This window comes from Nansenia antarctica (genome assembly GCF_963989245.1).
Source record: "Nansenia antarctica genome assembly, chromosome: 10".
Taxonomy (NCBI): Eukaryota; Metazoa; Chordata; class Actinopteri; order Argentiniformes; family Microstomatidae; genus Nansenia; species Nansenia antarctica.
The window spans coordinates 8199462-8212279 of record NC_137680.1 but is presented as its reverse complement, the minus strand read 5'-3'; the positions used below and the strand labels follow the sequence as shown (position 1 = coordinate 8212279).

The 12818-nt window shown below is 44.1% G+C and overlaps 2 protein-coding genes across 2 annotated transcripts in view; one reads left to right on the top strand and one right to left on the bottom strand.

Moving 5' to 3' along the window:
- The window catches only part of LOC308166333 (putative transmembrane protein 244), a gene marked incomplete at both ends in the record, with an annotated part of 2580 nt that extends 719 nt beyond the window's left edge, over positions 1-1861 (bottom strand). Inside the window, 4 exons of the mRNA XM_080540601.1 lie at positions 254-379; positions 604-677; positions 1267-1352; positions 1829-1861. Coding sequence (XP_080396727.1) covers positions 254-379; positions 604-677; positions 1267-1352; positions 1829-1861 — 319 coding nt within the window. The remainder of the gene's footprint in view (positions 1-253; positions 380-603; positions 678-1266; positions 1353-1828) is intronic.
- Positions 1862-3563: 1702 nt separating this feature from the next.
- l3mbtl1b (L3MBTL histone methyl-lysine binding protein 1b) lies at positions 3564-12818 on the top strand (the record flags this gene model as incomplete). Its single annotated transcript, XM_080540309.1, is given in 24 exon segments — positions 3564-3590; positions 3594-3616; positions 5437-5446; positions 5449-5574; positions 5663-5852; positions 6367-6580; positions 6697-6826; positions 7441-7492; positions 7734-7828; positions 7943-8047; positions 8207-8342; positions 8468-8559; positions 8955-9106; positions 9283-9385; positions 9563-9646; positions 9903-10013; positions 10167-10281; positions 10397-10500; positions 10657-10856; positions 11593-11694; positions 11836-11900; positions 12116-12279; positions 12409-12471; positions 12693-12818. Coding segments are annotated over 24 exon segments (2589 nt in total).

Sequence of the window (12818 nt, the reverse complement as noted above, 5' to 3'; positions counted from 1 at the left end):
GGGGAGGGGGGGGGCATCAAATCATACTCTCGCCTAGGGCACCTAAATGCCTAGGACCGGCCCTGCATACGCTACTACCCATACACACGTCTGAGTAAACCAGGTGTACAGGTGTAGTGTGGTTCACCATACTGAAAGATGGTGATCGGAGCGATATCATTCGACCTCCTCTCCTGTGGTCATGTCATACAGGCCGGCCTTGGATGCTAGGCTATAGATGGGAATACTCAAATTGTGTGTGTGTGTGTCTCACCCAAGCTGGTGAGCAGTACGTGCAATAGGGTGACAGTGAGGGCATAGTCCCAGACCCATCTCCTCACCACCGCGGCGAACAGCAAACCACTGCAGAAGTAGGTGAGCTCCATGGACAGTAGGTTTACTGTGATACACATAAATGTGCGCGAGCGCGCATGCACACACACACACACACACACACACACACACACACACACACACACACAGAATAAGGCAGAACATCAGTAAAATGTGTAGGTAGGCAGGCTATTCAATAAACACAGCTCTAGAGTCAAAGAAAGCTGGCCCATTGTTCATCCCATGTCTGTGTGTGTGTTAAGTCTTATGTCTTATGTGCTCACTGCTCACCCAGGTATTTGGAGTTAGATTCTGTAGGCTCAGTCTTAAAATCAAATGGAATCAATCCATCAAAGTGATCCAACCTGCAAATAAACATAGATAGTAACCAACAAAAACGATCAATTACAAATGTGCGCCATTAGAGTACAAAAGATGTACACACTATATATAGGCCTAGTCGTCCAGTCTTCTGAAACACAACTGTGAACATTTCAAACCTGCAAACTGCGACACTTTAAATGAATGTGCAATAACACTATGTGCAATATGACAACCCTCGGGTACATAAGGTTCAGAGATAGGAAATGTTAGAATAGGTATAGCATAGCATAGAGTACAGCACAGTGTTTTATTTGTATAGTATAGTATAGTGGATAGTGTACATAGCCTTTATTTATGTAAACCAGCTCTTTTCCCTTCTTGTTTTTAGTTTTCTTTCCTAGCACCAGGGGAGCCCCCCCTCCCAAATTTCGTTGTATGGTACCTGTACTATATCAATGACAATAAAGACCATTCATTCATTCATTCATTCTTCACAACATTCGTAGGTAAACGCCAGGTAAAGGGAGGCCGCGGGAGGACACCTCAGACCGTGACAGCAAGGTCAATAAGTGAAGGTGCAGACAGACAGTGACAGTGATACAGAGAGAGGGGGAATGTGAAGCCTCGCACCTGAATGCGCCGAAACACACACTCCCGATCATGTAATAGAGAGAGTAGAATATGATCAGACAGAGAAGCAGGTGCAGGAACACGGTCTGGATGCAAACAGGGAGGGAGAGAGGAGGGAGAGATTAGACAATAACACCACAATAGCACCAAATAAAGTCTCCCATTATAGAATTGTAGTAAATCGAAAATAGCACAAGCAATTTAAACGATGGCCATTGATTCAGCCCATGCCATAAGCAGTGGTCCCCTGGCTCAAACTCCAGCCCTGCGCTCTGTGGGGGATGTGCGATAAGGGAGGAGCGCACAAACGCTATGCAGAGAGAGTAACATATCTGTTGCTTAGAATTTGCATTCGCTAATGTAATAATACGAGCTAATGAATAGACACACGGGTAATAATAGTATTATTAATATGTTCTCCTCAAACAAACACACTTAGTAAATAGTATTAGGCAAATACCGACAATGAGGATTTAGCATTTCAAGCAGAAGCGAGTAGGCTGACTGGTTCACACTAAACTGGCATATAGTGTATGGTTCGACTATAAACGGTCCTCCTTACCCTCGTGTCGGCCACTTTGCCTTTGAATGCCATCTCATAGTATGCAGCATCTGACGTTCTGTTACCAATATCACAGCCTGGGCTTATAATAAAGCTACTCAAATGTAACTGGGAATAATCCACCAGAAACCGGACTTCTACCGCCATCTAGCGGAAATGATAGGAACCGCGGCGAGATTAAAGGATACATACAGTAATGCTCTTATTATTATTATATTATTATTATTATTATATGTCATGCGATGTAAGGCTATAATATAGGCCCACACCAGGCCATGATGGGAATGGGACCAGTTAATCTAAGGAACAGCTGAACATTGTGCAGAATAGGTTAGGATCATCATGGATGGATGGTGAAAAGCTCAACTCATGCCACAGTTTCCTCTGTGCCAACCTCTGGTGAGTTTTTTCTTGCCTTGCTTTTGGGGGGAATCTATGGTTCAGGTTTAGTTAATATTGTTTGTATTGTATTTATTCTTTGTATTGTTTTGTATTTTTCTTGTTGTAAAACACTTTGAGACAAACATTTTTTGTATAAAAGCACTAGCCTATACAAATAGGCTACATTAGATTGATCGATTTTCCAGGACAGGATTTTACTGTTAAACACTACAAATGTGATTGTGTTTGACTCTACATACATACAGTAATGAGAGAATTTGACAGTGAAACGTTAATGAGTGGGGACATCAACAGCCATTTTTGCTAGTGTAGGCACATTATAGGTGGATCTAATTACACATAATGTCATGTTTCTTGTGTTATGTGACTCTTGCTGGACAACCGAATTGAAATGAAATCTGAATGGATTGACAGATTCTAAAGTTTTAGGACCTGGCTATAGGGCTGAACAAAAGGGGAATTGTCATGTAAATTCTACTGCTCTGATATTGCAAAGTAGATGGATCGATCACTTAATATTTATTGTCATGACTTAAGGCTACGTTTTGCAAAAACATTCAAGACAGAATATCAGTCCAAATGATGGAAAGTGTTTTCCTCTGATGGCAACAGGCTGACTAATGACTAACGTTGACTACATTGAGTGCTTGAATTTCATTGTTATCAGATTTAATAAATTCCTGTCGTTGCTTTGGTCGTATTCTTGGTGTTGCCTATTATTATATTACTGTCATCTTTTTATTCTATAAACCGCCTAACCTGCTGTGACGTGAGAGCACAGAGCAAAATATCGTGAGCTTAGAATGATAAGGTTCTATCTCCGTTTAGAATGATAAGGTTCTATCTCCGTTTAGGGTAGTTCAGAGATATTGAGCGTCAAAGTTTTTACATTTCATTATGTTTTGTGAGATGGAACCTTTGTATTTTATGAATTACTAACTAAAAAATGTCAACATTTTAAAAAATAACACCACACAGGCATTAATAAACACCTAATGGATCAGATTATGTAAAAAAACTCAATTTTGACCAAAATGGAGATAGAACCTTATAATTCTAACGTCACGGTATGCCGCCTGTCATTTCCAACACAAAAGAAATCCGGCGCACTAGGTCTCCCTACACTACAACATCATTGCTGGCTTCTGAAAAGCGCCAGAGAGAAAGATGAACAGATCACAACCTAAATAATAAACATGAATAATTGTTATTAAACAATAACTGATTATTCCGCACGAACTGGGCGTACCGCGCTCCACCTATCAACCATCAATAGTTGAGCTACTGAAGTTTTCTGAGACCCGAAGTTGGCAGACAAGCGTACATGATGCGCATGCGCACAGCATCCGATATCCAGCTCTAAATAAGAGTTAACGCAGAAACGAGGTGAGTTCCATGAATTTTCTAACCATATAGTGGTCGTTTTTCATTAAATTACCTTAACAACAACGGAAATCGGTAGTCCACCGTCCGTTCTACGGTTTGCACCGGGTCTTATTATTTGCACCGTGATTTGAAACGGTACAGTTAAATCGGGGAGTCAAGTTTCTAATGAAGAAATTAAAAAGCCAGCAATTCTATATTTTTAGCCATGCAACAAATAACGCAGTGCTCGGGCAATTACTTATTTATTTAGGCCAACTATTGTGAAGTCTGTCCCGGAGGCATTGTTATAATGTTCCAAACCTGGAAACTTATTTAATGCAGATTAAATGCCCTTAGCTGGCTACATCCAGCCCACAGAGCTAGTTACAGTGGCTAGCCGTCTGGCTATCCATCTGAATGTGACTGTGGTAGATCTGCTAGCATTGAGCTAGCTTTATGGCAGGCTAGCTGACATTCCGTGACAAGGGGAAAGTAAAGAAAATGGCCATGGTGAGGGAAAACACTCAATGTGGAATTCCTGTGGTGTTTATTTTATTTTATATGACCGATGGCGACTCTATGTTATTTGTTTTAATAAACAACTTGTGTAATGTACATAGTTTTAACGTGTTGGTGGCCTCTTCCGATGCTCCGCCATTTTGTACAAGACGAATGCTAATCATGGGCGCTCTTATAATACACTTTATTTATAGTCGGAATAAATTGGAGGTTTAAACCTTAGAAACGTCAACGGACACCTGTCAAACAGACCACACACTTGTTTACTTTGCACGTGTTTTTTTTAAACAATCAAACGGGTCGTGAGCTGAATCAAAATAGAGAGTATTGAACAAGCGTCGAGAGAGAAAAACGTTATATCGTGATCTTTAGTTCGATCAAAAACACCCGTAACTTGGACCGTTCGCTACGGAACACGTTGTTTTATGAAAAATGATTCAATATTCTACTCTCTCTTTTGTCCGCGTTAGTGCAAACAACCGATTTTCTAAGATACGGTTAAAACAAGGAAAAGCTGAACTTGTGTAATTTACTTATATTTGACACGTTTCCCCCCGTTGTTTGTCAACAGATAAGATAGAGGTTAATCCTCGCGGGGCTGTTTGTGCGTCTATTTCTTAACATTTAGCCTGAAAAACCGTAATATTGACTGTTAAGTCTGAAATTCAAGTGCATGGTGTATTCCACAACAGCCAGCCTAGAGTCGCCCCCTAGCGGTGATGCGGTTCTTGGTCAGACTTGATTTTGAACGCGCTGGGGGGATTTTAAGGTCCTAGTCTGAGGACAACTTTGGGGACATCCTAATTCTTTCAGTTTCTCTTTCCAGGACGCCCAATGCATTTCTGACCTTTGTGCATCTGTCATATGATCTCATTTTTGATAGTTTATAGATTACTATGTGGTTCAAATGAACATTATTAGGCTATTTAATCCCTGGGCCATACCGTTCCCATTGACCATGCCATTAACAATAACGTCATTTTAATTTTTATGAGGAGTGGGTTGTTTCTCCTTTATTTTTTTGATAACACAATTACTTATAAGAGTCAGGCTGATGAGGTCAGTCTGTGTCGTGTCACAGTGTTTCCCCTGCCATTTCATTGGTGTGAAGAGTGTGGTCTATATTTATGCCGGGGCCTAGTTGATGGGGCCTAGTTGATGTGAACATAGAAATGCAATGTCTAGAGCTGACACTTAGCTTTATTCTACACAACAATCATGTCTGTTCTAGCCTAAGCCATAACTATATTTATGGACGTAATTGCTTGTCGGATGTGGTAGCTCTGGGCAACAGGCTTTGATGTCATTGTGATTTCTGCCAGTGCAGGTGGAGAGAGGAGCAAGGAGACATGACAGACACCCCTCCCAGTGATGGCCCCTCCAAGGGGGCAGAGTTTGATATGATGAGTGCCCTGGACTGGCAGGATGGCATCGCCACGCTGCCTGGGAGTGACATCAAGGTATGATGTGTGCGTGTGTTCGTGTGTGTGCATGTGTGCGTGCACATAAATAGCAATGTTTGAGACTGACTCTGTGTGTTTGTCTCAGTTTCGTATGACCGAGTTTGGAACTCTGGAGATAGTCACAGAACCAGCAGTCAAAGGGAAAGAGGAGGGGCTGAACACCAAGACCTCTGACCCTGCACAGTCACACAGCCCCACCCCTCCACCAGAGGCCCAATCAGAGATCGTCTCAGCCTCCTCATCAGCCAATCAGCTGCAGCCTCCTATATCTGCGGGTAAAGCAACTCTACAGAGCTTAAATAGTGGTTATGATAGTGGTTATGATGAGTTATGACTGTCTATGATCACTGTGTATGGTAGCAAATGTTATACATACTGGGCTGGACAAATAACTTCAACATGCTTCAAGTTTATTTCTTACCCTGCGACCTTGTTTGAAAACGTCACTAGGTTCAAGGTAAGGATGGGAGGGAAAAGTCGCAAGGAAAGAGTTGCGTTGAAATTAATCCTTGTTCACTCCAATGTCACATGAAGCAACATTTTTATGGATTTATTTGTTCACCAAATATATTCATAACAAGTAGTATATTGGGACTGCTGCATTGGACATAGAACTGGGTTAATAAATGTGTCAGAAAACATAACTAACATTACCTGTCTGTGAGAAAAAAATAAAACTGGCAGCAATGCAGAGTTCCCTCTGCATTCTATGTAAGCATTCTATAGAATACTTACAACAACCAAAAAGAAGCTTCAGTTTCACACCCCTGCCTCTGCTCTGTCCCCCAGCCCAGGGCCTTGTGCTCCTGTCTCTGGAAGAAGGCCCCACTACGGAGGGGCCCAGCGTGGAGGTGGGCCCCAGCTTTGAGGTGGGCTCCAGCACGGAGGGGGGCCCCAGTGTGAAGACGGCTACCTGCAGGTCCTGTGGTGGCTCAGGCCCTCAGGAGAGTTTCCTCCAGGGCAAATTCTGCAGCATTGCCTGTGCCCGGCCCTCTAGTGGCAGGTATAGTCATGCTCTCTCACTCTCTCTCTCTCTCTCTCTCTCTCTCTCTCTCTCTCTCTCTCTCTCACACATACACACACATTCACACTCACACTATGTGCTTTGTGTACCTGCAGGTCGTCTCCAGGGGAGCAGAGGGACAAAGAGGGGGGAGAAGGGGAGCGGCTGGGGAAACGAGTGCGGAAGAAGAGAAAGATCTACATGGACTCTGGTGATGAAGAGGGGGACAACCAGGAGGAGGAAGAGGTAAGGAAGAAGAAAAGGAGGCAACACTTCACAACAGCTCCCATTTTAGCTCTGGCAAGCTACAGGTTGTACAAGCTTTATTTCAAGCCCAGCACTAGCACATTTGATTCAGCTAATCAATTAATCTATAGAACCAGCCAATGTGTAGGACCACTGTTTAAGTTGTCCCATGTTACTCTTTAATTACTTATTTAATTACTGCTGGCCAGCCAGAATGAAATCGCTCAGTTGCACATGGTACCTGTTTAAAAGGTACATGAAACAATGTTTTTAATTGTAATGTAAAGGCCAATGCACACGGCGTGCGATTTTGTCGCACGACAACATTCGACTCTCAATTCACACCAATGAATGAATGAATGTGAATGGAGAATCGAATGTTGTCGTGCGACAATATCGCATCGCACGCCGTGTGCATTGTCTCATTCAGATGCATTCAAAACAATGGAATCGAATTCGGCGGTGCGACAAAATCACATGCCGTGTGCATTGGGCTTAAGAAAACAAAATGATTTAGAAACCAGAAACGTTCATACTATTGTGAAAATACTGGGCACATCACAAATCCAATGACATCATTATCTACCTGAAGTCCATCTCCTCTCTCCACACAGGAGAAGACCAAGGCTGGCAAGGGGAGAAGAGCTGCAAAGCTAGCCAGGCTTGGTATGTCATCATACTGCCTCACAGAGGATAGGAGACTAGATGGGTGGATCAAATACGCCACGTCCCTTGTTAGTCTGTGCATGTTCTAGTGTTTAAGTTCAAATTTAAACCACTCCAGTGTTCACACCACTCCAGGGTCAGTGGCTAGGGGCTAGTGACTAGAGCCAAACGGAACACAAAATGGAACTGGGCAGGTTCCATATGGGGTCCTCTGTTGATCCTGGTTTTCCTCCGCCTCCAGTGACCGCCCCACCCAGTAAGAAACGAGCGTGGAGCTGGCCTGCCTATCTCGAGGAGGAGAAAGCTATAGCTGCCCCCGCCAAACTGTTCAAGGAGGTGAGACGCACACCCTGAGTAAAATTCCTTAAGCACACACACACACACACACACTTTCTCTGTCTCCCTACACATACATAAAGGTGTATTTTTTTGCGTGTGTTTGTCCTGTAGCACCAGTCGATACCACAGAGCAGGAATGCCTTTAAGGTGGGTATGAAGCTGGAGGGCCTGGACCCCTGCCACCCCTCCCTCTTCTGTGTGCTCACTGTTGCAGAGGTACGTAATATACAGGATAGAGTGTGTTCGTTGAGGTTTGATGTCGACCATAACATTATTATGTTCTCTTACCATAGCTTCTAACCTGTTGTCTTCCGTTCCTTCCTCTCTTACCTGGCTGCTTCTCTATCTGCCCTCCTCCCTTTCTCTCACCCTCAGATCCAGGGCTATAGGTTAAGACTCCACTTTGACGGCTACCCTGAGTGCTATGACTTCTGGGTGAACGCTGACTCGTGGGACGTGAAGCCGGCTGGCTGGTGTGAGAAGATGGGACACAAGCTGCTGCTGCCAAAAGGTAAGTGTGTGCACACACACACACACACACACACACACACACACACACACACACACACACACACACACACACACCAGTGTTCCAGTCTGAATCAGTTCCTGTAATTGTGTATATGTGTGTTTTAGGTTGTAAGGACGGGGAGTTTAACTGGAGCATGTATGTGAAGAACTGCAGGGGTCAGCTGGCTCCCAAACACCTCTTCAAGAGCCTCAACACGGTGAGCCTTACCTCTGTGTATACAGTATCCGGTTGTTAAGTCTGACGTCAAACGTGACGTTTTGCAATTTCCAGTGTACTACAGCGGTAGAATGAAGTTTAATCGTTGTTTAGACTCGGATCTATTCATACAACAAGGGACACAGCACTTTCCCGTTTTCCCCATATTGTCAGGGTATTTGAGCCTCGGAAAAGCGCTATATAAATATAATTAATTATTATTATTATTGCGGCATTTCGAAGACAGCGCCTCAGCCAACTTTGGACCCGGAAACACGTCACGACTTAACAACCGAATAGAGGAGCAGTTAGTGTGTGAATGGGATGGTTACTCCGTCAGAGTGTTACATTCTGTTATTGTTGTGTGTCTGTGTGTGTGTGTGTGTGTGTGTGTAGTCGGTAACTCCTTCAGGGTTCCGTGCTGGGATGAAGCTGGAGGCGGTTGATAAGAAGAACCCATCTCTGATCTGCGTAGCAACCATCGCCGCTGCTGTTGACAACAGATTGCTGATTCATTTCGACAACTGGGACGATACATACGACTTCTGGTTAGAGACAGCTAACATGTTTATATGCTTATGTGTGTGTGATAGAAACACAGGTAATGGTAATATTACTATGATAATGGGTTACTCAGTTCTCTCCAATATGTGAGGGGTGTTTTCAGAGTTGGAATACTCAAAGTTATGTGTTTCACAGTGAGTTATGTGGTTGGTTTGTTCAGGTGTGATGCCAGCAGTCCTTACATCTACCCTGTGGGATATTGCGAAGCGGTTGAACTAACCCTCACCACCCCCGCAGGTAAGAGAGATGGACACACAGTTAAATGTATTGACAATGACACATTATGACGAGAACCAATTGATAAAAAATAAATAAGATTATTTTTTTGGGCAAGCTCCATGGGTATTGCAACGGTTGTTGAAGGTGTGTGTTATTTGCTGTGGTTGACAGTTGTATATGTGTGTGTGTGTGCCTGTGTTTGTGTGTATTGTCTCTCAGAGTATAAGCACCCTAAGAGCTTCTCCTGGGAGAAATACCTGGAGGAGACAGGAACACAGGCTGCCCCTGCACGTGCCTTCAAACTGGTAAGACATGCTCATGTTTTTTTTTTTAAGTTTTTTTTTTCTTCTTTTTTTTCTTTCCTAACACCAGGGGAGCCACCCCTCCTAAATTTCGTTGTTTGGTACCTGTACTATAGCAATGACAATAAAGTCCATTCATTCATTCATTCATTCATTCAAAAGCTGCACACAGGTTCACAAATAAAATGTGCATACACGTGTACACACACACACACACACACACACACACTGTGATGATGCTATGCTGTGTGTCTTGTAGAGGCCGGCTCACGGTTTCCGGGAGGGGATGAAGCTTGAAGCCGTTGACAAGAGGAATCCCATGCTTATCCGTGTCACAACTATCACTGAGGTGGAGGACAAACGACTAAAGGTAAACAAACACCTGGGAGTGTCTCTCTCTCTACCTAGACCCACTTTAATGGTTGGATCTAGCAAATGATGGTGTGTGTGTGTGTGTGTGTGTGTGTGTGTGGGCTGGGGCCCACTCTCACTCTGTCCCCCCCTCTCTCTCTCTCTCTGCTAGATCCATTTCGATGGCTGGAGTAGTGATTATGACTATTGGGTGGATACAGACAATCCAGACCTGCACCCTGTGGGCTGGTGTCAGAAGACTGGACACCCCCTACAACACCCCAACGGTGAGACAAACACTCAACACCTCCTGCAAAATGTCCTGAATTTTGTGTGTGTGTGTGTGTGTGTGTGTGTGTGTGTGTGTGTGTGTGTGTGGTAACACTCTGGCGTGTGTTTCAGGCTCCACTGACACGCTGGTCCTCCCAGGGCAGGGCTGTCCAACCCCAGGATGCAATGGGGTGGGCCACATCAGAGGACCCCGTTATGGAACGCACTACACGTTAGTAACACACACACACACAAACACACACACACACACACACACAGTGTTGTTAACAGAACGTATTGAATACATACCTGATTTTAACCAGTGTGCGTTGATGCATATATCTACATGTTTGTGTGTGTGTGTGTGTGTGTGTGTGTGTGTGTGTAGGCAGGTGAGCTGTCCATACTCTGAGATGAATCTGAATAAGGAAGGGTTGGTACCCGACCGGCTGAGTGGAGAACGACCTCTGACCCTAAGTGGCCCTCATCACCGTGGTGTGCGCCGCCCTGACCCTCCCACACCCACGCAGACACAGACCCCCACCACCACGCCAGAGCAACCTGACGCTGCTGACGACTCTCCACAGAACAGGTGAGTCTGACAGTGTACCTTCTTCTGTACCACACTCACAACAAACCTCCAGCACCAACATTACCACCACCAGGTAGGGCTGCACCTAATGATAATTTTTTTCAGATTAATCTAACGACTAATTTATTGATTATTATTATTATTATTATTGCTCGATTAATATAACAATTACTTTACCCTGAATAAATATCTAAAACATGTCCCATTAATACTTAAATATTTGTATTCAATCATCTTCTCTTAAAAACAAACAAATGTAACAAGAAACAAAGTATGCAGGGCATTATTCCACAACAAAACATAGCCCTGTCTTAACTGGTAATCTCTGTTTTACAGTCCAACATAACATCTCTCCAAAATAAAATTAAAGCAAGAGCTTGTTCAATTCAAGTAAAAGGGATATAGTGCTGCAGCCATCTGGGGTGTGGTTGGATTTGGGTTCCTTTTATGGAAAAAGTCCTCCGCACTGATTTACGTCATCCTGACAAAGAAACACATGAAGCACATTAGAATAATGATAATAGTGGCATATTTTAAAATTAGTCTGATTTCCACGTCACTGCTGTGTTATGATATAATAATAATAATAATAAGACCCTATTAAATATACCCTTTTGTCAGATGCCTGATCAGAAAAATACTGGACTTTAATGTGAAAGCCGCTGATGTGTGTGTGTGTGTGTGTGTGTGTGTGTGTGAGTTTCATGGTTATAACACAGTTGTTTTGCGTTGCTAGGAGACCACTGGGCATCGAGGGCGAGCGTTCTGGAAGCAGCAGCCAGACTGAGCCTCCAGGGGGAGCCACAGAGCACAGCAACAATGGACCCAGACCAAAGAGGTAATCCTCAGACATACACACACACATGTGCGCATGCTGTCCTACCATTCTATGAAAATGAAACAGGGAGTGTTCACATGTTTGTGCAACATGGGTTGATGGTTTAGAGTGGTTTTGTTAATGGGCCGTTGATTCCTGCAGGTCTGCTCCAGTCCCTAAGTATCCGAAGCTGCACATTGTCAAACAGGAGATCAGAGAAGGAAAAGGTAGACGGCCTCCTCCTTTGTGTCTGAATGTCTGTATGTGGTGAATATTTGTGTCTTTTAGATATGAGCTACAAAATTGTTTATCTCTTTCTTTCTCCCTCCCTCTGCTCACACACCCCCCCCCCCCTTCTGCCTGCTCGACCCTATCCCTCCCCGCCTATCCTTGTTTTTTTGTCTATCTCTCCCTGACGTCTGCTCTCCCTCTCTCTCTGCAGACTTCCTCTCTCTCCAACAGGCCCTCCATGAGTCGGTGTTCTCCCCAGGTGTCTCCTCTTCCCCCCCCCACAGGGTGGCGCTGTGCTGGGACAAACACTGCCAGCTGCTCCCTGAGGTCCTTGGGCTCACTGCCAAGAGAGTGTCCACCTGGAGCGCTGAGGAGGTCAGACACAGGCATATGTACACACACACACACACACACACACACACACACACACACACATGCCAGTACATTCCGCTGATTGTGTCTCTCTGTTTGTATTGACGTTTGTTGTGTCTCCCTGTGTACCAGGTGGCCAGTTTTGTCAAAGGGCTCCCAGGCTGCAAAGAGCATGCTGCTACTTTCAGGACAGAGGTAAGAACTACAACTACAAACCCCAAACCCAACTTAAACGCTTACATTTACTGTAACCCAAATGTCAACCACAACCAGATCACAAACACTTAAACTCTTTTTCAGCCACCAAAGTTTGGGTAGTTGCTTCTTTTCTTTTTTTTTTTTACTACAATGTAGTCGGATCTGAAACATTGCACAATGTTTCAGAGCTGACCCTGTGTCTCTGTGTATCTCTGCAGCAGATAGACGGTGAGGCGTTCCTGCTTCTCAACCAATCAGACATGAAGATTCTATCAATCAAACTAGGCCCAGCCCTCAAGATCTACAACTCCATCCTCATGCTGAAGAACGCAGACGAAGAGTAA